Consider the following 23,652-nt stretch of genomic DNA (forward strand, 5'->3'; position numbering starts at 1 on the left):
CAGGGGAGTAGTGCTCTGAATAGGCTGTGTGCTAGTAGGCATGTGTTGAAGTGTGTGGTGTGGCACAGTGGCTGCTGGTCTTTTGGATTTCCTCCTTTGCCATGGTGTTGTGTTTTGGCATTTGGCCTATATTCATAGGCCTTATCTGGGTAGCAGAAGGTAAGGGGAAATTCTGCCTCTTCCATAAAGCTGTTGGCTTTTTCCTGTGTCCCCATTAACAGCTTCTGCTCTTGCTCCTTTGAGGGTAGTTCTAGGGGACATGGGAAAGCCCCAGAATGTGTTTAAGGCTCTGCTTAAGCAGCCCCTGAGCTGTAAACATGTAACTTCCATACATAATGTAATGTTTGGAACCTCAGTGCTTTCTGCCTCTGTAAATGAGTAATGGACTAGCAAGGAGTGGGGGTGGAGCATGCCTCATGCTGGAGTTTGCTGAATGGCTTGGAAATGTGCTGGTGTTTCTGTGGCTCAGAGTAAATGTCCACTGAGAACTCCCATGTTGGTGCTGGGGCTACTTCAAAAATAGGCTCTAGAGTGGCTTTCTGCTAATGAAGTCACTCCCCTGCTATGGGAGTAGAGTTGTCCACCTGTAGGGTTACCATTTGTCCGGATTTACCCGGACATGTCCTCCTTTTTGTTCTAAAAATAGCGTCCGGGGGGAATTTGTAAAGCACTCAAAATGTCCAGGATTTCCCCCCTCCCCCGGCAGAGCGAGCAGCTGGGAGGGCTGCAGGAAAGTCCCGGGCTGGACTCCGGAGCAGCTGTAGAGGAGCTGGATCTGCCCTGCATTCTGAGCCGGCAGCTCTCCCCTGCAGCCCGGTCCAGCAGCACTGTGCCGGGCCAGGGACCGGGTTTTGTTGTGCTGGGGAGCGCAGCTACGTGTCCGGCTCGGCTCGCACAGAGCCCAACACCCTGTTCTGAGCAGCAGGGTAAGGGGGCCAGGGGGCAGGAGAAGGGGCAGGGAGGTTCTGGAGGGGGCAGTCAAGAAACGGGGGGGGGGGGGCTTTTTGGGGGGAGTGGAGAAAGTTTTGGGCAGTCAGGGTACAGGTAGGGGGTGGGGTTCTGGAGGGCAGTTAGGAGCAGGGGTCCCAGGAGGGGGCAGTCAGGGGACAAGGAGCGGGGGGGTGGGGGGCTGGGAGTTCTGGGGGGGAGCTGTCAGGGGGCAGGAGTGGGGAGAGGGATCGGAGCAGTCAGGGGACAGGGAGCAGAGGGGTTTAGATGGGTTGGGAGTTCTGGGGGGGAGCTGTCAGGGGGCAGGAGTGGGGAGAGGGATCGGAGCAGTCAGGGGACAGGGAGCAGAGGGGTTTAGATGGGTTGGGAGTTCTGGGGGGGGGCTGTCAGGGGGCAGGAGTGCGGAGAGGGATCAGAGCAGTCAGGGGACAGGGAGCAGAGGGGTTTAGATGGGTTGGGAGTTCTGGGGGGGGCTGTCAGGGGCTGGGGAGTGGTTGGATGGGGCATGGGAGTCCCAGGGGTCTGTCTGGGAGTGGGGGTGTGGATAAGGGTTGGGGCAGTCAGGGGACAAGAGGCAGGGAGGCTTAGATAGGGAGTGGAGTCCTGGGGGGCAGTTAGGGGCAGGGGTCCCAGGAGGGGGCAGTCAGGGGACAAGGAACGGGGGGAGGGTTGGGGGTTCTGGGGGGTGGGAAGTGGGAGGGGCAGGGGCGGGGCTAGGGCGGGGCTCCTCCCATCCTCTTTTTTGCTTGCTGAAATATGGTAACCCTATCCACCTGCCCACTTAGGCTGATGGGGAAGCTTAATTAGAGAAGCTGCTGGGCTCTACAGTGCAGTTCCAGAGAGTTTAGGGCTGTATGTCTGGGTCTGTGGCTTTAATTAAGGATGGTCTCTAACTTTACTCTTGGCTTTGCATAAAGAGTAAGATGTCAGGGTGGCTTCCTTGGAAAAGGATCCCATTGGGTAGCTGATAAGATTGATCTTCTATTAATACTATAGTGGAAGCTTTAGTCTCCTTAGTGATCTCATCCCCTCCTATTTTTGCAAGCTTGGCTCTATTGGTTTTGCTAGGGCTTGGTTAAAGGAAACCACCTAGCTTCTTGAGCCAGGAAGCTGTTGTCTAACTAGAGCTATGGCACTTCTAGCTCTCAACAGGTGATATCTCTGTTCAAGGGGGTCCATCTGCCCTGCTCCAAATGGGAGCTCTGAGGAATACTAGCCAGAGAGCAATAGCTGTACCACTTTAAACATCAGGGCTTTGTTCTCGAAGATTTTTATAAGGGTGGGATCCATGGTGGGACTTGGGTACTGCAATGCTGAGTGTCACAGTGTAACCTGTGGGCAGCCTAGCATTCACTTCATTGTCCTTCTGCTTAAAAGCCCAACTTCCATGGAAAAGCACCTGGAGACCCAGAATTCATTCTAAGGATTTTCTGCAAGAATTGCACAGGGTCAAACTTCCTACCCTCCCCCCCAATTAACTTAAGTACCAACTTTATAAAATGATAAACAATTAACATGGCTACTTTATAAGCAACATACTTTATCTTCTCTTTAGATGAACTTGTTTTTTATGTATAACTGGTCAGTCCCCACAAACTCAGTAAGAAGAAACTCCATTACCAAAAGCTTAGGTTGAGTTCACCTGAGTCTGTTAGTCTTTGATCACTAAATGTATAGATTCTGCTGAGTCAAAAGCAACATCTGCCCTCCATTTTCTTGTAGAAATTTTCAGCTGGAAGCTATGCAGACTCCTCTGAAATCACCCCATTGAGCTAGTCAGCTGCTAACCAATTAACAGCCACTGAGTTAATCATGTAGATAATATTGCATGCAAGTTTTTTTAATGTCAAAATAAATGACCCTTTCCCCACTGTCGCATTTAAATAAGAGGCAAGCTGGTGAATTGTACTTGTTGAGACCATTTAACTAAAACGGTTTGGCTAAAATCAATCCTTAACTTGTACAATTAAAATAAATGAGGGGAAATGGGGAGGGAAAGCTTTCTGTAATGAACACTGCTAGGGCTTCCCTGGTGGAGAGCTAACCATATCACTAGCCTGCTGCAAAGCACTTCAGAGTTTGGGACAACAGCCTGTGTCCTGGTGCTGGGCTCAGCTTCTCCCAGCCTAGGCTGGGCACATGACTGTTGGCAAAGCAGCTGCCCTGACTGCTCGCCCTCATGGCGGCTGACCCCAGCAACAGCGAACCTACTGGTGTACCCAAAACTACTATACCCAGTTCCGGAAACTTCAGAGTGTGGTGAGTTCACTGTGCCTCTGCCTAGCAACAATGAACTGGTCCCAACTCATTCCTATCCCCCACAATAGAGCTCTTAAAGAGACCTCTCCCTATTGGGCCTGTGGGTTAAAGAGCACTTAAGAAATCAAGGAACAACACAGATCCCCCAAAGCCAAGTGAGATGCCCAAGCTCCCTGGGCAATCTCTGGGGAGAGGTGCCTAAGAAGGGGCTCCACGAAGGCCAGCCCACTAGATAGGCCCTGCCTAAGCTAGCCAATGAGATGCTGATTACAGTGGTGCATGGTTCTGCATGAGCCATGAACATGGGCAGGTGGTTTAGGCCCCTGCCTTGGTCCCCACACAGCATGAGAGGTGTGGTGTGCCCCATCTACCCAACTCTTAGCCAGGGGCTAGAGCCTTCTCTTGGCATGCAGGAGACCCAGGTTCAGTTCCCCTTTTGCCTGATGGTGGAACAGGAGAGCACCCTCCCCACTAAGTTGTGGGATGCCCATTCTGGGAAATGAGAGAGCAGGAGACTGGGCCTGGGGTCTCCTAAGTGGGCACCCTAACCAGCAGCTTGGCCTGGGGGTGGGGAGGCAGCTGAGTCTGGCTCTGGGGGTGCTTGGTGGGGTTGGGCCTCAGGTGGAAGGGGTGGGGGGGGCTAGCCTCCCTGAAAAGGGGGTTCACCCACTGCTCATGTAGGATTTCAACAAGAGTCTCCATTTTCCTCCTCCATTGGCCAGAATTTGAATGGGGCTGGATCCAGCAAGCAGCCTCTGAGCATGCCCTGCACATGACACCGGTCTTCCCCTGGCTTGTGAATCGCTCTAAGGTTTAGGTGCCCGCATGCCTAGAGGGACGAGAGGCAGCTGTGCGTGATGTGCCCTGAGGCAGAAACGTCAGTGCCGAGGGAGCTGAGGCACTTGCAGGGTTTGGCAGGTGTTTTGTGGATTGTAGCAGTACCTAAGGCTGGGCATTGAGATGCCCAAGTAGCCTTAAGTATCAGAGGGGTAGCCGGGTTAGTCTGAATCTGTAAAAAGCAACAGAGGGTCCTGTGGCACCTTTAAGACTACCAGAAGTATTGGGAGCATAAGCTTTCGTGGGTAAGAACCTCACTTCTTGCATCTGAAGAAGTGAGGTTCTTACCCACGAAAGCTTATGCTCCCAATACTTCTGGTAGTCTTAAAGGTGCCACAGGACCCTCTGTTGCTTCCAAGTAGCCTTGTGGATCAGGGCCTAAACATCTGTCCCTTGACTAGCTGCCAACTTGCCTCTTGCTGATGTTAGTAACTTGCTGATGACCTTGGTCATGCTGCTTAACCTTGCTGTGCCTCCATCTCCTTAATGAGGCTGAAAATGCCTAGCGCTTGGGGCAATGGCAGATCCTAGAGGGGCTTTAGGAAGTGACTGAACATAATGAGGAAGGAGCTTTGACTCTTCTTGGTATAAAATGCCCCACAATTCTTGGGGATTTCCCTCAGATTGTCAGGGATCTGAGTGGATCAAAGATGGTGAGGCCTAAGCTTAGCTACCTTTACAAAGCTCTCTCTCTAAAAGTAGCTGGATAGCTTAATTCTTGAAACTTTGAACTGTCTTCTCTCCTGACTCAGCTTGATGTTTCTGAATCTCCTGGGCCCTCGTGATAGCTACCTGCTCCCTGCTGAGTGGATGTGGTGCAAATGAATCCTCACTAAACGGCAACTAACCAGGGTGGCTGCAATACTTCCATAGTGGCTGAGTGCTATTCACTGAATGTGGGTTCTGGAGCATCTGTCCGGGACAGTCAACATCCCAGACTTTTCAAAAGGACTTGGCAGTGGCTAAAGGCCAGCTTGGTAAAAGTGACAAGCTGTGAGAACAGCATGCACCTGCCAGATCCGGCCTCTACTGCCCAGAGCCGTATCTGTTTCCTTTCCTGGCTCCTGTGGGCCCTGCAAAGCCAATATTGCTGTGGGAGAGGGAGCTGTATTTTAGTCTGGTTTGTCCTTGGTGCAGCTGGTGCTACCCCCATCTCCAAGGACCCAATTTGAGACTGTGCTAGTGCCCTGAACCAGGCCTGACTCTGAGTGGGTGGGTGATCAGCACTCTGAATAGCCACCCCCTCAAATCAGGCACCCACAATCCCAAGTCACTCCCAAAACTGCAGCTGGAGTGGGGATGAGTGGGTTAGATGCTGCTTGGGGTGGAATGGACGTGAAACCATCTCGATGCCTGTCCCTGACCTACCCCAAGAGGGGGTGGGAGTGAAATCTCCAATAACTTATTTAATCTCCCCCCTTCTAGCTCTCCCTACAGGAGGCCTTGGCAACTCCCTCCAGCTCCAAAATCCTCAACAACATGCAGCTGGGAATCCACCTGCGGGTGATGAGATCCTCAACATTAACCAAGGTGGGAAATCCCCTTGTGCTTTGAGGCATTTGTGTCTGTGGATCCCTCTGAAATCTGAATGCTGGAAGCTCTCACTTGCTGGGACCGGTTCTGCCCGGGTGTCCATGTCTGTATGACCAGGAATGCCATCTTCCTACCAGCCAGTGTATGCTGTGTACATGTGGGCAGGCTCCCTGCCTCTGCTGAGGGTGGCTTATCCCAGCAAGTCTCCAGCAGTGTCTTGGTGTGGTGCAGTGCCCCCAAGTCTGGGAAACCTGAGAACCACCCTGCTCAGCCCATCTCCGGCGGAGGTCTAGCAGCTCTTGCTGGTGCTCTGCTGTCCACACCTGTCTCTAACTCCCCTGGGAGTGGGAAATGGGATGCCTGTGATAACGCAAGCCAGGAGAACAGTGGCCAAAAGAACATCGGACCCAATCCCCCCCTGTGGGGGCAAGGGGAAGAGTGTGTTGGATGGGGGAGGAGGGGAGGGTGAGTGGTAATAACAAAGCCTAGGCAGTGGACACTGCCAAGAAGCAGGCCCATGCTGACTCCTAACAAACGGGCTGGGTGGAGCTTCCTGTCATCAGGATGCAGGAAATGTTCTGACTCTGGGCTGGCTGCTCACCTGGTGATGTACCTTCCCTCTGAGGCAAGGGGTGATTCAAATGACGGGGATTCTCCTACTTCCAGAGCTCATTCCTCCAGAAGCACCAGCGAGCAGCTTCCTGCTGGAGGGAGACATCGTCAAGGTGGTGAGTTCCCCTCCAGGGGGTGAATAACAAGGCAGGGTCATTGAGGCCATATCTGCTGTTGTCAGGTCTCTAACCCTGAGCAGGGTGCTGCTGGCAGAACTGAGTCAAGAATTGGGAGCCCTACTGGTGTTCCCGACTGTAGGTCCGTGCATTTGCTACTGCAGCATTCAAGCAAGATGCACGCCCTGCCCTGGGGAGAAGGGAAGCACAGAGAAGTAGTCAGCAGGAGAACAGACAGTCCTCTCAACTAGCTTTGTCTTGGCTTTCCTTCTAAAATCTCACTAGCTGCGGTGGTGGCAGAGAACAAACTCAATGGAAAACCAGTTCCACCAATGCAGAGATGTTTCACCCCCTTACCTATTGTTTGCAGAGGGCCTGAACAGCCCCATTTGTTGAGTGCTAAATCAGCTATTGTGTGATGACTTAGATGTCAGTATTCACAATCTTCACTGCTCAGAGCATGTAAGAGAAGCAGTACTGATGCTGGTGTTACAAATTGTGGGGTGAAGGACTCCTGAAGATGTGGATGGCTCTGCTGTGCAGGGGGGTGACTGTTCATTTTCCTGCTGTGGGGGGGTTGGCTTCCAAAAGTCTGGGCATGGGGACCAACAGGGTCCTCTGAGCCCTGCTGTGGTCCTGGTAGAAGATAAATTGACATGAAATTATATCAAATTATGAAGGAGGAATATAAAAAACCACAAGCATATAGGGATGAAATTGGGAAGACCAAGGCAATAAACAAGACTAAACTAACCAGGGGCATAAGGGTAACAAGAACACTTTACAAATACATTAGAAGCAAGAGGGAGACCAAGGATGAGGTGGTAAGGGGACAATAACAGAAAATGCTGCAATGGCCAAAGTGTTAAACGCCTTTTCACACAAAAAATTAGCAGTAATTGGATTATTAACATGGTGAACATCAGTGTAAATGGGGTAGGATCTGAGCCTAACATAGGGGAAAAACAAGTTAAGAATACTTAGGCCAGGTCTACATTACAGACCTAAATCCCTATAACTATGGCATTCAGGGGTGTGAAATCCACCAACCCAATCCCCCCTGGAGACAGGGATATCCCTATGGGAGCTGCTCTCCTGTCAGTGTAGTAGCATCTTCAATAAAGTGGCACAGCTGCATCGGTGCAGTGTGCTCCTGGACATAAAGACCAACCCCAAAACAAGTTGGCTGTCTTGCATCCTAGAATACTTAAAGAACTGGCTGGAGAGATCTGAGTCATTAACAATTATCTTTGAGAATGTAGAGATCCCAGAGGACTAAAGGGCACAATAATTTCCCCCTATCTATAAAAGAGGAATAAGGACAACCCAGGGGATTGTAGACCAGTCAGTTTAACTTTGGTACCCAGAAAGATAATGGCACAAATAACCAGTTTGCAAGCACCTAGAAGAAAATAGTGATCAGTCAGCATGGATTTGTTAAGAACAAATCCCTGTCAAAGGAGGATTTGAAGTTGGTTTGACAGGGTAAGAAGCCTTGTGAATAGGGATGAAGCAGTAATGGGATATGGTCTCACATGGCCTTCCCATAAACTAAAGCAACATGGCCTAGATGAACCTACCATTAGGCAGGTGCACAACTGATTGGTAAAGTGTCCTCAATGCTTCAGAGTCAAGCTGGAAGGGTATATTGAGTGGCATTCTGAAGGGATCTGTCCTGGGTTTAATTCTAATCAATATTTTCATAAATGGTTTGGATAATGCCATAGAGTACACTTAAAATTTGTGCTGGATACCACACCAAGAGGGGGTTGCAAGCACTTTGGAGGACAGGATTAGAATTTGAAATGATCTTGACATACTGGAGAAACCGTCTGAAAGAAATGGATGAAAGGCAACAAGGACAAATGTGATATGACATTAAGAAGGAATGAGTTGCCCCAAATACAAAATGGGATGTGATTTGCCTAGGAAGAAGTACAGCAGAAAAGGCTCTGGGAGTTGTAGTGGATCTCAAACTTAATGAGTCATCGAGGTTTGGTGGCTTGTTGTAATATTGTTGCAAAATGCATCATTCTGGGATGTATTGGCAGGATTGTTGTAAGCAAGACATGAGAAGTAGCTTTCCACTTTTGGTCAATTTCAGTCATAGGATTTTAAAGATTTAAATCTGAAAATTCAGTGTTGTAATTGTAGGGATCCTGAACAAAAGAGTTGTGAGGTGGTCACAAGGTTGGGGGGGGGGGGGGGGGAGGAGGAGGCACACTGCAGTACCACAACCTCCTACTTCTGCACTGCTGCGGCCCTGCCTTTAGAGCTGGAGAGCTGTCTGCTGCTGGCTGGGAGCCCAGCTCTGAAGGAGAGCTGCTGCCAGCATCCGTGGAGAATTAAGGCTGGTACAGTATGGTATTGCCACCCTTACTTCAGTGCTGCTGCTGCTGGAGGGGCGCTGCCTTCAGAGCTGGACACCTGGCCAACAGCCACTGCTTTCTGGCTGCCCAGCTCTGAAGGCAGCACAGAAGTAAGGGTGGCAATACCATGACCCCTCTAAAATAACCTTGCAACCCCCTGCAACTCTTCTGGGTCAGGACCCTGAATTTGAAAAAAACACTGCTGGCCTCCCCTGTGAAATCTGTATAGTAGTGGCTAAAAGCACACAGAACCAATTTTTCACAGCGGGGAGACTGGATTTCAGTCTGACATGTGTTTCATGGCCATGAATTTGATAGGGCCCTACTGATAAGGCCTCAGATGCAGTATTGTGTTCAGTGCTGGGCACTGCATTCTAGGAAAGATGTGGACAAATTGGAGGAAGTCCCCAGGAGTACAACACATGATATTAAAGGTCTAGAACACATGGGCTTATGTGTTCTAGAGAAGACTGAGGGAGATATGGTGTCCCCCCTAACACTGGGGACATGACAAGGGGCTTAAACTGTAGTGAGGGAGACTTAGGTTAGATATTGAGGACAAACTTCCTAACTGTCAGGATAGTTAGTTTTGTTCCAGTATTTACCTAGGGAGATTGTGTGATCTGTCATTGGAGGCTTCTTAAGAACCAATTAAGCTAAAACCTGTCATGGGTGGTCTAGATAGTACTTGAGTGCAGGGGACTGGACTGGGATGACCTATTGAGGTCCTTTCCAACCCTGCATTTCTGTGACTTCAGGGCTTGCCAATACTTCTAGCAAGCCCTCTGCTCAGCTTGAGAATATCTCACATCAGATTCTGGCTGAAGCAGTGTTCAGCTCCAAGGACCTGATAAAAGGGTGTGTGTGTGTGTGTGTGTGTGTGTGTTGCAATGGGACTAAAACACAATAACCATTTCACAATGCAAACACAGCAGCAATGGGGGGGGGTGGCCTCTCACTGTAGAGGACATGAGATTGCTTCTCTTTGTGGTTCACTCAGTGTCCTTTCCCTCTGTTCCCAGTACAGTATGTGCAGCTTGCAGCAGCTAGTACAGTTAAATTGTATTAAGTGGCAGCCACTGACTCATCTTGACTGGCTGGTAATGGGTGTTCAGGGAGGAACATAGTAGGGGCACACTCAAACTCGGCAGGTTCCTATAGTCTTGGTGGGACTACTGTTTGGAGAGTCCAATCCTAGGGACACCTGCCCACCAAACCAGCTTGTTTCTCTTCCTCCTGCTCCAGAGTCCTTTCAGAGTGTTTTCATCTGCAAGCCCAAAATGGCCTAAGAGAAGAGGAACTGTCCAAATTCCCTACATCATCTCCTACAAATATGGTAGGTGGTGTCTAGTGCTCAAGCGCCCTTTCCTGGAGTGCTGGTTCCAGGTTTGGGGTGACCAGCACTAGCTAGAGACCAACAGGAGAATCCCTGGGGAGCAGAAAGGTGCCTATAACCAGTAACAGTTGGCCTTTGGCACTACAATCCTGAAAGCCCAGAACAAAGTAACCCCCTTGCCTATCTGGCTGGGGTTTCTCTCCCATCCAGCTGTAGGAACACAGACTTGCTGCTGCCTTGTCCTCTATGGAAGGAGTTTCACTAGGGACTAATCACTAACTTATCAGACTTCCTACACTAGTTTGGAGCTGGCTTGTCACCAGTTCCGGAGAGCTTCTGTCCCTCCTGGAACCCTGAGTGTTCCACTAGCCACAAAGCTGGATGCTGGAAATGGCCACCTGGTATTGAGCCACTTGTCTGTTTATATGGCATTACATTGCCCTTGTCACCTGATTACAGTAGCTCCAGCTACTAGAGGGAAATCTGATAGGGTTAGAGCTCCATGGCTCAGATGGGCTGTAGTGATGCAGGTGAGTCATCTAGGTGACATTACACTGAAGCACCTCTGTTCTCCCCAGACAAGCCTAGTGTGAAGATCATCAAGGAAGCATTTGCAGACTTCGCAAGGTTCACATGCATCAAGTTTGTTCCATACTCGTACCAGAGAGATTTCATCTCTATCATGCCGATGTCTGGGTTAGTATTGAGCCTGAGCAGTTAAGTTAACTGCCTCCAAGGTAGTGCAGTAAAACCTCACTTGCTTCCTGCTCATGCATCCAGGCTTTACCTTGTGGTTGTCCCATGCTGCCTAAGCAAACTCTTCTTTGGCTGGTATCAATCAACCCCTCATCTGAAGTTTGATTCCCCTCCAGTAAAATTCCTGAAGCAAGCCCCAGCTTCTTAGGAGAAGCTGGGGAGCAGCACAGAACTCTCTGCTGGAGAGAGAGCTAGCAGAGACTCACTGGTGCTGTCTTACAACCCCCTGCTAGCCAGCAGCAAGAACATCATCTGGGCCCTTTAGCACCAAAACATGGGTTCCTCCTACTTGAGCTGTAGGAGAAGTTGTAGCCTCTTAGCCTCTGGACAAGACACTGGAGGGGGCCATGATGCTCCTAGCCAGTGTAACATCCCACTTCTCTCAGGCGAGAGCAGCCCATCCAACATGCTGGAAGTATTCAAATTCAGCAGGGACTGAACTGGGGAGCTTGGCACTGAAAGCACAACTGAAGTGCCTGAGCAGCACCACCACCCCTCTGTAGGTGGATCTTCCAGTGCCAAGGTGATCCCTGCAGTCCTAGGAACTCAAGTCTAATCTCTTCTCCCCGGCACAGGAGCCCTCAGCTGTCTTTCTGCTCATGTAACCCCTCCCCCTCCTAGCTCCCAAGCTCTTGGGCAAAGAGCTTGCCAGCCATGTGACCGAGCAAGAGGTACCATGGATGGGGTGGAGGTGACTCTGTTCCCTGAGCTGGGTCAGCAGAACTCTTCCTGAGCTGAATGGCAAAGCTGTCAGATGGGGCAACTTCTCCAATGCCAGGACAGTCTCTAGCTTGACACTGCCCCTTCTGGCTTGTATAGATGCTACTAGCGCTCAAACAGGACCTGTCTGAAGTTCAGATCCTGCCCTTGGTGGGATTTACACTGGTATAACCAAATCAGGGCAGTTCCTGATGAGTGGAAGCTGCATGGATGGACTAAGTTCTGCAGCCTCCAGCTTTCCTGCCTTAGTCATGTTGCAGGGGCTGCTCTGCTTGGCAGTGTACCCCCCCTTCCCTGAACATCTGTCTCTGGTTCACACTAGGTGCTTCTCCAGCGTTGGACGCACTGGTGGGATGCAGGTAGTCTCCCTAGCACCTGCTTGCCTCAGAAGGGGGAAAGGGGTGACTCTGCACGAACTCATGCATGTGGTGGGTTTCTGGCATGAGCACTCCAGGGCTGACCGGGACAAGTACATTAGCATCTCCTGGAACGAAATCTTGACTGGTAAGTCCTCCCCTCTGCTGTCCATTCCAGATGAGCTCTCCTGAAAGCAACCAGTGGCTTGGAGAAAGATATTGCAGAAGTTGGAAGTAGCTTGTTTCCACTCTGTACCTCCATAGCTGATCAAATGTATTCCTTTGGGGAAAACGGAGGGAGTCTCCTTCTATCCCCACTGCTAACACAGCCCACGTGCCCACTGCTGGACACCTGGGATCTCCAGTGTAGGATGGTGGTATTGCATGTAGAAAGAAACTCCAGTTTCCTTTGGGTGGGAGTACATGTGCAGAACAGATTCCAAAACCTGGAAACACATCAATAGGAGATGTTGGACTTTAGAGCCTTTCATTAAGAACCAAAGCCACTTAGAATAAGCATTGCCCCAGTCTAACAGACCAGGAGGGACTATCTAGATACCAAGCAATCAAAGTAAAAAAAAAAGTCATGCCAATTTAACTCTATCCCACTGGTCTCTTGTGCCATGAGGGACCAGAAGAGCTGCAATTGTACAAGGCAAAACTGATGCCCTTCCAAGTGCTGCTGCTGTGCAGAGGGTACTGCAAGTCCCAGTCCATTTTCCATGAGGCTAGGAGACTAGGCTGTTGGAGTAGATCTGTTACACTTCTCTTGCCTTACAGGTTTTGAAATTAACTTCATGAAATCCTGGAACAGCAACATGTTGGTGAACTATGACTATTCCTCAGTCATGCACTATGGCAGGTAAGCCACATGCACACACAGCTCCTGAGGCTGCCAGCTTGTTCTCCAGAACTTCTGTTCTCAGTTAGCTTTTAAGGATGCAAGTAGAAACCACTCTTAAATGTGGAAGGAGTGTAAACCAATGTGGTGGTGCCTGCCTGAGTCTGCAGAGAGCCCAAAATAGTTGAGGGGCAAACTGCCCCATTCATCCAAGGTGTTGACTCAGATTCCCAATGACTATAACAGTGCTAACTATTTCACTGCTATCAAAGCATATAAAAATCATGTTCTCTCAGCTGCAATGGCATGTCACATTAGTGTCATGAATGGGTGGTGCTTGGGAGGGAGCCGCCTCTCTATCAGAGCCAGGAATAGTGTCTCCTTCAGGAACAGAAGGAGAATAAGGAAGCTTCTAACAGCCTCTCCAGTTACCTTGCCTGGTATTCTGAAGCTACCTTTTCACCACTACACTCAATGTAGGACACGCTGCTTGGAAGATCGCTGACAAATTATTCCTCATGTCTTAATTCTAGGTATGCCTTTAGTATGACTGGCTTGCCCACCATCATACCACTCTCCAATCCTTATGTTGCTCTTGGCCAGAGGTGGAATCTGAGCAGTTCGGACATTGCCAGAGTCAACAAACTCTACAAATGTTCTCCAACTCTGACGGAATCAGGTAGGGAGGAGCTGGGTGCCTTCTGTGCCTAAAGGGCTCCCCTGGTGGAGGGCCATGGTGCATTGTGGGGGCAGTAATGCTTCTAAGCACTTTGGCACAAACCTTTTGTAAGTATCTGGGGAGTGGGTTCTCCCCTGTGGGAACAGCTAGGTTTGGGGAGGTGGTAGGGCCTGAAGGGGAAGGGGTGGTGCAGGATCAGGGCCCACATCAGAATGGGGTGTATGGATGCACTCTGGATTACAGTGGGTAATTATCTGCAGAACAGATGCTTCATTAGCCCATCCTATAGAAGTAGTAACATGCACTTGGCATTAGTGCACTGCAGCCATCCTTGGCATGTTGCATAGCATGACAGTTGAGACAATGTAGGTGCACAAATGGATCTCTGCTAAACAACTTCTTTCCAGAAAGCCCAACTGAAAGTACTACCCAAGAGAATATAATGGACTTCCTCTCTAATGAGTTGGAACCTTGCCCAACAGAAGGGGAAATCAAAGTATCCACCCCCTCTCCCACTGCAGGAGCTGCCTCTCCAGGAACCAAACCCCCTGAAACAGTCCAATCTGCAAAGAGGCCCTCTAGCCAAACGACCAGTGCACCCACAGCAGGGACGGAGGAGCTCCTGGGCAGAACTGCAATGGATGGTGAAGGCCTAAATGTCTCACTGGCTGAACACCCCATAATGGAGTCAGAGATATTTGAACCTACAAGGCTGTCTACCCATGGCATAACTTATCTGGAGGCTACTGGGAAGCCCCCTCCACCTCACATGGAAATGGGGACTGTAGGTGCTCAGGGGAAACCTCTGGTTCCTACAGGGGAAACTTCAGTCCTGGGAACTGCTTCCATTAAAGAGCCTGACTTTACTACAGTAATGGCCCCTCCTGCTTGGCTCTCAGAAGTGACAAGTCACCATGGGAAGACAGCAGAGGGAATAGGTACTACTAAAATTCCTACAGATGCGCTTTCAGGACTTGAATTCCCAGAACTGGTATCTCCTGCAAGAGTAGCTCCTGTGGAGACAGGGGGCACTAGGCCAAGTGATGTGGGAATAGTAGAGACTACAAGCATTCAAGGAACAGAGCTGGCCTATCACTCTACCTATCTGGTACAGAAGGGGCCCTCTCCAGCAACTGAAGTTGGAGTGGTGATCTTGTCTTCAGACCAAACACAGTCTCTAGAGAGTCAAACTGAGTTGGCCACAGCAGAGATCACCAGCCCCTCAGAAGAGAGTTTAGGGACCTATACAGCACCCCCTGAGCAAGTACATGCCACAGAAACCCCACATCCAACCAGCACTGAGAAATGGACCACGAACCTAGCCAGACTGAGTGCCAAATCCATAACCACCATGGCACCCACCAGGACCAGGTCTGCCCCAACTTGGGAGACTCTCACTGTGCAGTATGCTACAGAGCAGACTTCTCTGCTACCCCCTGTACAGAACTGGACCAGCAGCCCAACTAAGCAGGGAAACCAGTCTGTCAGCAGCCAGGCATACAGCCTAGGGAGTCATGAGCAAAGCACCATTGCCGTTCCTACCAGTGGCATTACAGAGACTGAGCCCACAGAAGTGATGCAACCTACATCATTAACTACCTCCTTTGAGATGGTTCAGAACCACACAATTTACCCAGTGGACATAAGAGTGCATGGGGCCACAACTAGGCATAAAAAAGGTACAGCCTTGTCTCCATCAGGAATGGAAACCTCCTATAGAGCATCTCCAACAAAAGCTACCACCTCCATGGAGACCCAAACTGAGGTGGGATTTGTTGAAGCCACAAAAATCAAAGCCAGCCACCAACATGGCTCTCCTAGCCTAACAGAAGGGACTTACTTTCCAGTGACCGAAGTGAAAGATGCTGAGTATGCTACAGAAGCAGAGACCCTTCCAGCAGATTGGGGGTCCCAAGCCTCTGAACCAGCTGAGCTTGGTATGCAAGCAACTAAAACCAACCACAGAAATAGAGAGAGGGTGCACACTAATGCATTATTTGCTGTTGGAAGAATGTCACCCACAGTAATTGGACCCACATACACAACACCCTCTCTGGGGGCTTCTGAAAACCCAATAACAAACCCACTCAATGCAGGACCTGCGGAAGCCACAAGAAGTGAAGCTAGAAACCAAGCTACCTTGTCCACCAGAAGCTCACCTGAGATGTGGGTACAAGAAGCCAGTAACACTCCTTCAAACAGAAGACAAGAACTAACTTATACACCTGCTTCTGTGTTAACATCCTCCACAGCAACTGAACTTAAATTCATGGAACATCCTACAAGGGTAGCATCAGACCTGGAAATTCCAGTGGCTCAAGCCAGCAGACCAAGTGAGATGGTAATTACAGGAGTCTCTCCTGCTTGGACTGAAGCTAAAGACCAATTTAGCTCTTCTGCAACAAGGGAGGCAATGCTGTTTCCAATTAGCAGTGATACAGAAAAGGGGTATTCTCCCCAGATTATCCAGTCTCCAGAATCTGCCAGCCTACCTGAAGTGGAGATAAAGGAACACAGAGTCAGTTCCAGAATAGGAGCTGGACTAGTCACATTTATCCCTCCACAGTCAAGGTCAAGGACTGCACTGGTGTCATCTATAGAAATGCCTGAGCTGACAGTTCCTGAGAAACTGACCCCTGTCCATACTGAACCCACAACTAACCAAGCCCAAACTGGTATAAAAAATACCAGTCTCACCTTAGTGGGTGAGATGCCTTCCTTACAGACCAAGCCCACCGAAGCAGCATTCCCTACAGAGGGACCCTCACAGCTGCAGGCTTCACCACAGACATTCAGCTCAATTGAACTAAGACTCAAAAGCTCAAGTAAGCAACAAATGCATGCAGGTGTGACTTATGGGGAAAGCCTGACACCCCTGGAAGGGAGCCCTACAGCTTCCATTGCTGCATGTGAGCTGTGCCGTTCTACAAAAGCTCTTTCCGTTCAAGCTTCTGAGACACCTACACAGAGATCAGAGGAAGCTAAAGGAAAAACCTTCCCTCTCCCCCTGGAATCAACACTGCCTGCAGAAAATGAAACCTACATGAACCCTTATGCCATGGAGATGTCAGAGAGCCATGCAACTGAGCTACAAACTACAGAAGTGTCATTAGCTCAACCACCTCACTCTATCCATGTAGAAGGAACAAGCTTTCCCATGGCCAACCCATCAGAAGCTGTGAACGCTCCACTGCTGGGCACTTCTGAGACACCAACCACTCATTCCATTCTCACCTGGGAACCCACAGCCCAAGTAGGGTATAGAAAGCAAATGAGGACTCAGTTCCCAAACACAAGCCCATTGAATGCAGAGCATATGACTAAAATAGCCTCTTTGGAGGCCACAGCTGAGTCTGGGCTTGTGGAAACTACTGGCACTGGCATGGAAGCTAAAGAACATGGCTCTCCAGTAGAGAGAACCTCCCCTCCACCAAGTGAAACCCCAGAAGTAACATTCCTTCCAGAGACTTCAACAACCAACTCAGCTGAAATGGGTGTTCAGGAAGCAATAAGCACCCACAGAAAGAGAAGCAGATGGGTCAGTCACACCACTCACTCCATAGAGAGACTTTCACGGGCTGCAACTGAACCCACATATGTCATGGTCTCTGAGGAACCTGGCAACCCAACAATCAGCCCAGACTATCAGACTGCAGAAGTGATCAGCACAAACACTGGAAATGAGCTGAGATTGTCAGTATCCAGCAGCAGAACTGGTATAGGAGCCCAAGAATTCAAAGGTGAGCCCAGGAGGGAAGGAAGAAGACCCAGCCCTACACTCCCTTCTGTGGGAAGAATAGAGTCCCTAGAAGTGGTGCCATCTCTCAAGAGCAAAGTCCTGCTCCTTCAGGGAAGTAGGCTCAGGAAAGGCCTGTTCCCCTTGAAACAAACCCAGCCATTTCTGGGAATGAAATCTACTGAATCGGTGATGACCACAGAAGAATCTCCACTTCTCCCTGAGACCTGGCAGCTGCACCAGGCACAGACTGTCTCCAATGTTCCTGCTATGCTTTCCCCAAGAACAGAGCAGGCCACAGGGGCTCATCCTGCTAGGGAGGAGACCTCTCCGCCCCCTCCACAACTGACTCCTGCCTCCCCTGAGTCAAACAAGCTTATGAGCTACAGAGAAACACATGCCACACGCCTCCATGGAGAGGAGGCTGTGCCAAGTATCTCCGCTCTAGAGAGAGCTCCCTCAGCAAGAACTGCCAGTCGCATCCCCCACCCTCAAGAGCCCTGGGGGAGCAGGACAAGCCACCCAGTTGGAATGGGAGTACAGGAGGCTGAGAGCTATAGAAAGAAAAGTAGTGAGTACAGGCATGCTCTTGCTCCTGCCAAGGAGAGAGCACCCGCAGTAACTGAACTGTCTTGTACAATGGTGCTGGTTGCAAAAGCAATAGAGGATCAAGGGATGGAGATAGGAACGGAAGGTAGAGAGCAGCCTGCTGCCCCTACAACAGAGGGACTGGTACCTGTGGACACTAAAACAATAGAAGGCCTGTATACCTTTCCAGAGGCATTTGGGACTCAAACCACTAATGCAATTGAGGTGGTGGGTACAAAAGAAGCCCCAAATAGCCCCAGAAAAGGGGGCAGAGGAGGAATTTCTAGGCTGACTCCCACTGGAATGCCAGCAGCAGCAGTTGAGAAACACTTGGCACCTTCAAAAGTAACATCTGCCACAGGGCACCTTGAGACCCAAACCATCAGCCCCACTGAGTTGGCAAGGATGAAAATCCCATTCAGCCAAAGGAAAGCTTGTTTGACAACAAAAGAAATTAACTTGCCAGTGACTGAAGTGGCATATGGACAATTCCTGGAGGCTCTGACCAAAACCACTACCCAAGCTGTCCCGGGGCTGCAAGAAGTCCATAAGAGCCCTAAAAAGCAGAGTAGGGTGTCCATGCCTGTAGAGGGAACTAAAGCCACATATGTAATGGCCTCTCTAGAGACACCCAAGGCCCCAGTAACAAATCCAAGCACTGGGACTGCAAATACTACAAGCATTGGTGCTAGTCTCCACGATACCTCACATGTTCTCAGCATATCAACTGAGATGAATGTGCAAGAAGGCACAAGCAGCCATGGACTGAGAAAGGGAGGACACCCCTACACCATCACTCCTGCTGGCATGTGGCCTGTAACAAGGGAGTCAGAACATAGAGGGCATCCTACCAAGGAAACCCTTGTTCAGGAGACCCAATCCATCAGCCCACATTGGAGAGGGGCTACAGAAACCACTTCCACTCAGACCAGAACCCAAACCCTCTCTAACACTGAAGAGGGAACTCCCATTGCAGACACTGCTACTGAAGTTGTGCATCCCACCAGGGTAATGCTGCTTCCGGAGGCTCCTGAAAATAAGACTGTTGGTCTAAGAGAGGTGGAAAAGGAAGAAACTAGTAGTTACAGAGAGGAAGGTGGTCTGTCTACTACCCATCCTCTGCCTTCAGATACCCTAAGCACTGAAACTGAGCAAGTGCAGTCTACACAAGTAAATGAGCAGATGCTTCCTGAGAACTGGCCCACCAGGCGCCCTGAACAGGGGACAAGCAAACCAACAACTAACACAACCCGAACAGGTGGAGAATATACCAGTCTAACCTCAATGGGTGGGGTGCTTTCCCTAGAAGCTGTGACACACTGGTTTGATCTTGCAGAGGGAATTTCACTGCAGCAGGCTTCACCCCACCAAACTTTCAGCCCAATTGAATTGCAAATCAAAACTATAAGCAGCCAAGAAACACCTGCAATGATCCTCCACAGGGAAGAATATGGCCAAACACCTATGTCCACAGAAGGGACGCAACCTGCCAAAATGAAAGCTTTAGAACTACTAGGGCTTTTTACAAAGACCGTATCCCTACAGTCTCCTGAGACCCCAACACCGAGACTAGAGGAGGTCAGTGTCTTCCACAGAAAGCGAGGCAGAGGAAAACCCTCTCCTCTCTCCATAGGAACAACACTGTCTGAAGAAAATGAGACTTCTACCAAGATAGCACTTGGTATGGAAGCTTTGGCAGGTCAAACCACCAGCCAAACTGAGCTGGGAATTACAGAAGTTTCACTAGTGCAACTGCTTGGCTCTCCTACACCTGTGGAGAGAACTAGCTTTCCAGGGGCTGAGGCAACAGAAGCTGTGAATAAAGTTCCCAGCAATGGTACAGAGACTCAAACCATACTCCCAGGTGAGACCAGGGGACCAATTCCAACAGCAAGGACTCCACCTGCAGGAACTGAAGCCACAAGACCATCTTATTCCACCACAGTGAAGGTTGCTGAGACCCCTAGCAGTCCAAGTGAGAGGAGGGGGTACACAGCTACACATGGCTATAGAAAGAAAAATGGAGAACCAATCTATACCCAGTCTATTAGAAGCATGTCTTCTGCAGGAAGTGACACCACTCCTACTAGTCCCTCCCTGTGGCCTCCCTACTATCAAACGGCACTGGCTTCCACAGAGCCTGTGAAGACTCATATGGAGTCTGGCGCTCCATCTCCTGTTGGAGGAATTCCATCTAGAGAAGTGGAACCTACCTATATTGGCTCTTCTCTTGAGACTCAAACCCCAAGCCCACTAGCAGGGGACAAAGGCAGGAAATACACTCTCTCTGCTGATGGAGGTGTAATACCAGTGGGTCACTGGGATGTGGGAAATGCAATCTCTGCCCTAGAACAGGACTCAAGTCTATCTGAGAAACAGGCTATCAACACCACCAGACTGGCCAATGGTGAACAGTCAACCCCACAAGCACAGGTTCACAGAGAGAGCACTACCACCAGCTCTACAGTGGGAGTGATGCCAACCCCAGGCACAAAAGAAGCACATGGCATAAAAGTGACTCAGTTGAAACGGGCTTTTCGAAAGCACCCCAGTGACCTGTTTACAGTGGACCCAGAGCTCCTACACCTTGTTGGCAAGAGGTCCTTGCCAGATATAGGGGAAAGCCCAGCCCTGCCCCATGACAGCAATCCAGACCTCAAAGTGATTACCCTGACCCATGGGGACACACAAATGCAGAGTCCCCTGCTCTCAAACACTCTAGAAAAACTAAGGGCAAAGGTTCTAGAGGCATTCCAAAAGCAACACGTCCTGTTGCCAGAGTTTCACATGTTCTCTGTCACTGGATTATATCCAGCTGCAAAAGAGATCAAAAGTGTTCCTTGGCTTGAGACCGGTACCTCTGATTCTGCTCCTGACTCTAAGCATGGGCTCTTTAGACCTAAAGAGCTTCTCTTGGGCAGGAAAAAGGCAACTAGCTTGGCTCCATTCCTGCTTTCTGCCAAAGCAGTGCAGGCAACAGCACCCCCTGCCATGGACAAGCCTATTGCAGCTCCTCTTCCCAGGAGGCCATCTGGCTCTGGTAAACATGCCCATCACATCCTACCAGCTCCAAGGGCTACAGTGCAGCCTGGCTGGCAGGTCTGTGACTTTGAAAAGGACTTGTGTAGCTGGCAGCAGAGTGATACTGATGACTTTGACTGGATACTTGCTGGGGAGAGACCTACTAGATCAGCAATTGGTGGCAACCTCTCTGAAGAAACCCATTCTCCTCCCTCCAGGGGTAAGTTCTGCTATCTCTTGGCAGGTCTCTCAGCAGTGGGGTGGGAGTAACTGTGCCATGGGATCCAGGAGTGGCCTGGTTAACCAGCCCTTGTGGGGAGCAGGCCAGGTACCACATAAGACATGAAGCCTTATCAGCGGAGTCATGGAGTCCAATACCAGGGGAGTCTGCATTGGGACAAACTGGTGTCCACAGCCATGGCAGCCTCCCCTTCTGGTGACTGGCAGTCCTTTCACCAGGAGGAAAGGAGCTGAGCCAGACTGGGCATGCTGCCCTCTGACTAGCACACTGCTTGGCTGACTAATCGCAGGGAAAGCTCCTCCTATAGCAAGGGAAAGGCCCCTCTTGTATGAGGGCTGGAAGTGCCCAGCCTTGCACTTGGTTATAGGCCTGGGAGGACCAAAGTAGCTGGTACAACTCAGGCATATTCTCTGACCCCAGTCCTAGCAGTGACTTTGTGAGCATGGAAGCTGAGCAATGGGAAGAGAAGGGACTCCAACAAAACCCTAGAGTCAAGTAACCCAACTAGCCTCTGACTCCCATTTGAAGAACAGAAGTCTTAAGACCACACATTAGAAAGCAGGGTGTGGAGTCTCACTCCTGACACTTTCCCAGAGGGCCTCTGGCAAAACTAGGGTGACCAGATTGGGGGTGGGTGGGTGTGTGTGTCTGTGTCCATGTCCACCCAATGTTTCACACTTGCTATCTGGTCACCCTAGGCAAAGATCAGTGACAGAGTTGGAATACCAACTCTACGTTCTGAGGCTTTCATGCATCCTAAAGAAATGCAAGGCATGAGCCACCCCTAACTTCCTTTGCAGCTCACTTAATAGCTAAACCTTAGTGTCCCTGGGGAGCAAGCAGCGCTAACATGGACAGATACCCTCTAGGGGTGTTTACCTCTCCAAATGGAATGGGACTTCCACAGTATCCATATACTCAGCCCACCACAAGCCAGGAACTAGACTCCTGAAAGCCTAACCCTAAAGCCATTTGGAGGATGCAAACTGTCACTTCTGGGTTACAAAACCCTTAGCCCCATACATGGCTGAACTACCAGCTCTTCCATGTACCTTGTTCAATCTTGTATACATGCACTGACATCTGAGCTGTCTGCCCCTCCCCTGTTTAGGGAATTTCTTCCTACCATGGTAGCAAGCAATCGGGGAGGATTACTACATTTGATTCAACTTGTCTTCCACCAGGCGGTTACATCTCCCTGAAGTCCCCTTCTGCCAGACAAACCACAGGACATAAGTCTTCTCTAATCAGCCCCATCCTGCAAAGGATTGGATGCATCCACTTCTGGTACAGTCCCCTGGGCTCTGTCATGGGTAAGCTTGGCCTTGTGCCTCTGACAAGGCTTGAGAGAATGTAAGACTGACTTACTGGCAGCAAGCTCAGTCTTAATAAGCACCTGCTCTATGACATCCTGGCTGAGGGCTCTGAGCTGGGGAAAGGAGGTGGGGCAGGACAGGCCCCTGAATTCTGAGCACAGCACTGCATGGCTCTGTCTGGAGCTGTAACAGATGCTTCCCATATTGGGCCTTTGGAAAAGCTCCCCCAGAGCCTAAGCCTGTGTCTAGATCAGTGGCTTTCAAACTGTCAGGACCCCAAAGTGGGTTGTGACTCCCTTTCTAATGGGATCACCAGGGCTGGCATTAGACTTGCCGGGGGCCAGGGCTGAAGCCTGAGCCCCACTGCCTTGGCTTCAGCTTCAACCTTGGGTGGCAGGGCTGAGGTTACAGGCCCCCCCACCTGGGACTGCAACTTTGGTCCCCCTTCCTGGGGCCATGTAGTAATCTCAGTTGTCAGATGGAGGTCACATTGTGATGAAGTTTGAGAACCCCCTGGTCTAGGTGATCCAGAGAGCCACCATGTATCCCATGCACACACCGAACAGCAAAAGCATCATAAGTGCGTGGTATGTCTAGTGGTGGCCACTAATACTAGCTAAACACTAGCAGTTTATACCTGAGCTACAACATGGTGGAAGTGACTATTCCCATGAACCAAAGTAGCCCATAACTCTCATCTGCAGGGGGCTTTAGGGAGGGGACACAGACCATGTTTGGTTGGTTACTGGCCTTTATCAGCCTCTATAGCCTATTGGCACTAGTTGCTTGAATTCTCTCTCCAGGCACAATAAACATCTATATCAAGTTGACAGATGCCCCTGAGTGGCACAGAATTTGGTCTGCCAAAGGGCAGCAAGGCACAGACTGGCATCAAGTAGGCATGGAGGCCTCTGAGTCACAGAAGCTGCAGGTGAGAGCCCCTCTGGGTTGGTCTTTAGTCTCAGCTATTCTATTTCCTTCTATCTCTGGGTGGGGAGGGAGGAAGCCATGTGGTGATCAGGAGGCTCTTTAGGAAGATGCCTGGTAGCTTCAAGGGGAAAGGCTGTGCCCCCTCTGCTGTCCCCTACAGATCCTCAGCGGAGAAGGCTGCAGGAACTAGGTATGTGCCATAAACACCAACACTTCCTGCTGTTAGCACTCCTGGAGCCCAACTCAAAGCCACAATCTACTGACCTCTCTCCTCCTGCAGGTGATGGTGGAAGGTGTCGTTGGCCCAGATGCAGGGAGTGATGTTGGCATTGATGACCTATCTGTCTGTGTGGCAGAGTGTCGGGGAGGCTGTGACAAGCTGATTGCTTGAGATGAAAAGTGAAATGAGCAACCAACTAAATAAACCTTTTAAAGTGCAAAATGCCCCAGAGTCTTTC

The 23,652-nt window shown here is 50.2% G+C and overlaps 1 protein-coding gene across 2 annotated transcripts; it reads left to right on the top strand.

Moving 5' to 3' along the window:
• ASTL (astacin like metalloendopeptidase) lies at positions 1–23,652 on the top strand. Of its 2 annotated transcripts, none has more exons than XM_042859319.2 (12): positions 1–159; positions 5,470–5,574; positions 6,244–6,305; positions 9,920–10,010; positions 10,589–10,706; positions 11,809–11,990; positions 12,623–12,704; positions 13,217–13,362; positions 13,770–20,927; positions 22,133–22,261; positions 23,068–23,195; positions 23,475–23,652. In XM_042859319.2, the coding sequence occupies exons 1-12, from the start codon at positions 102–104 to the stop codon at positions 23,583–23,585; spliced, it is 8,370 nt and encodes a 2,789-aa protein (XP_042715253.2). In that variant the 5' UTR covers positions 1–101; the 3' UTR covers positions 23,586–23,652. The 2 variants fall into 2 exon arrangements, with proteins under 2 accessions (XP_042715253.2, XP_023966241.3); XM_024110473.3 differs by having other exon boundaries at positions 13,884–20,927.

The sequence above is a fragment of the Chrysemys picta genome, chromosome 2 (genome assembly GCF_011386835.1).
Source record: "Chrysemys picta bellii isolate R12L10 chromosome 2, ASM1138683v2, whole genome shotgun sequence".
In the NCBI taxonomy this organism is placed as follows: Eukaryota; Metazoa; Chordata; order Testudines; family Emydidae; genus Chrysemys; species Chrysemys picta.

Bases quoted from the DNA above. Each gene is read 5' to 3' on its own strand.
- ASTL (XM_042859319.2), top strand. From the start codon at position 102: ATGGTGTTGTGTTTTGGCATTTGGCCTATATTCATAGGCCTTATCTGG. The intron at 5,575-6,243 runs GTGGGAAATCCC...TCCTACTTCCAG, and splicing joins GATCCTCAACATTAACCAAG to AGCTCATTCCTCCAGAAGCA. The intron at 6,306-9,919 runs GTGAGTTCCCCT...CTCCTGCTCCAG, and splicing joins AGGGAGACATCGTCAAGGTG to AGTCCTTTCAGAGTGTTTTC.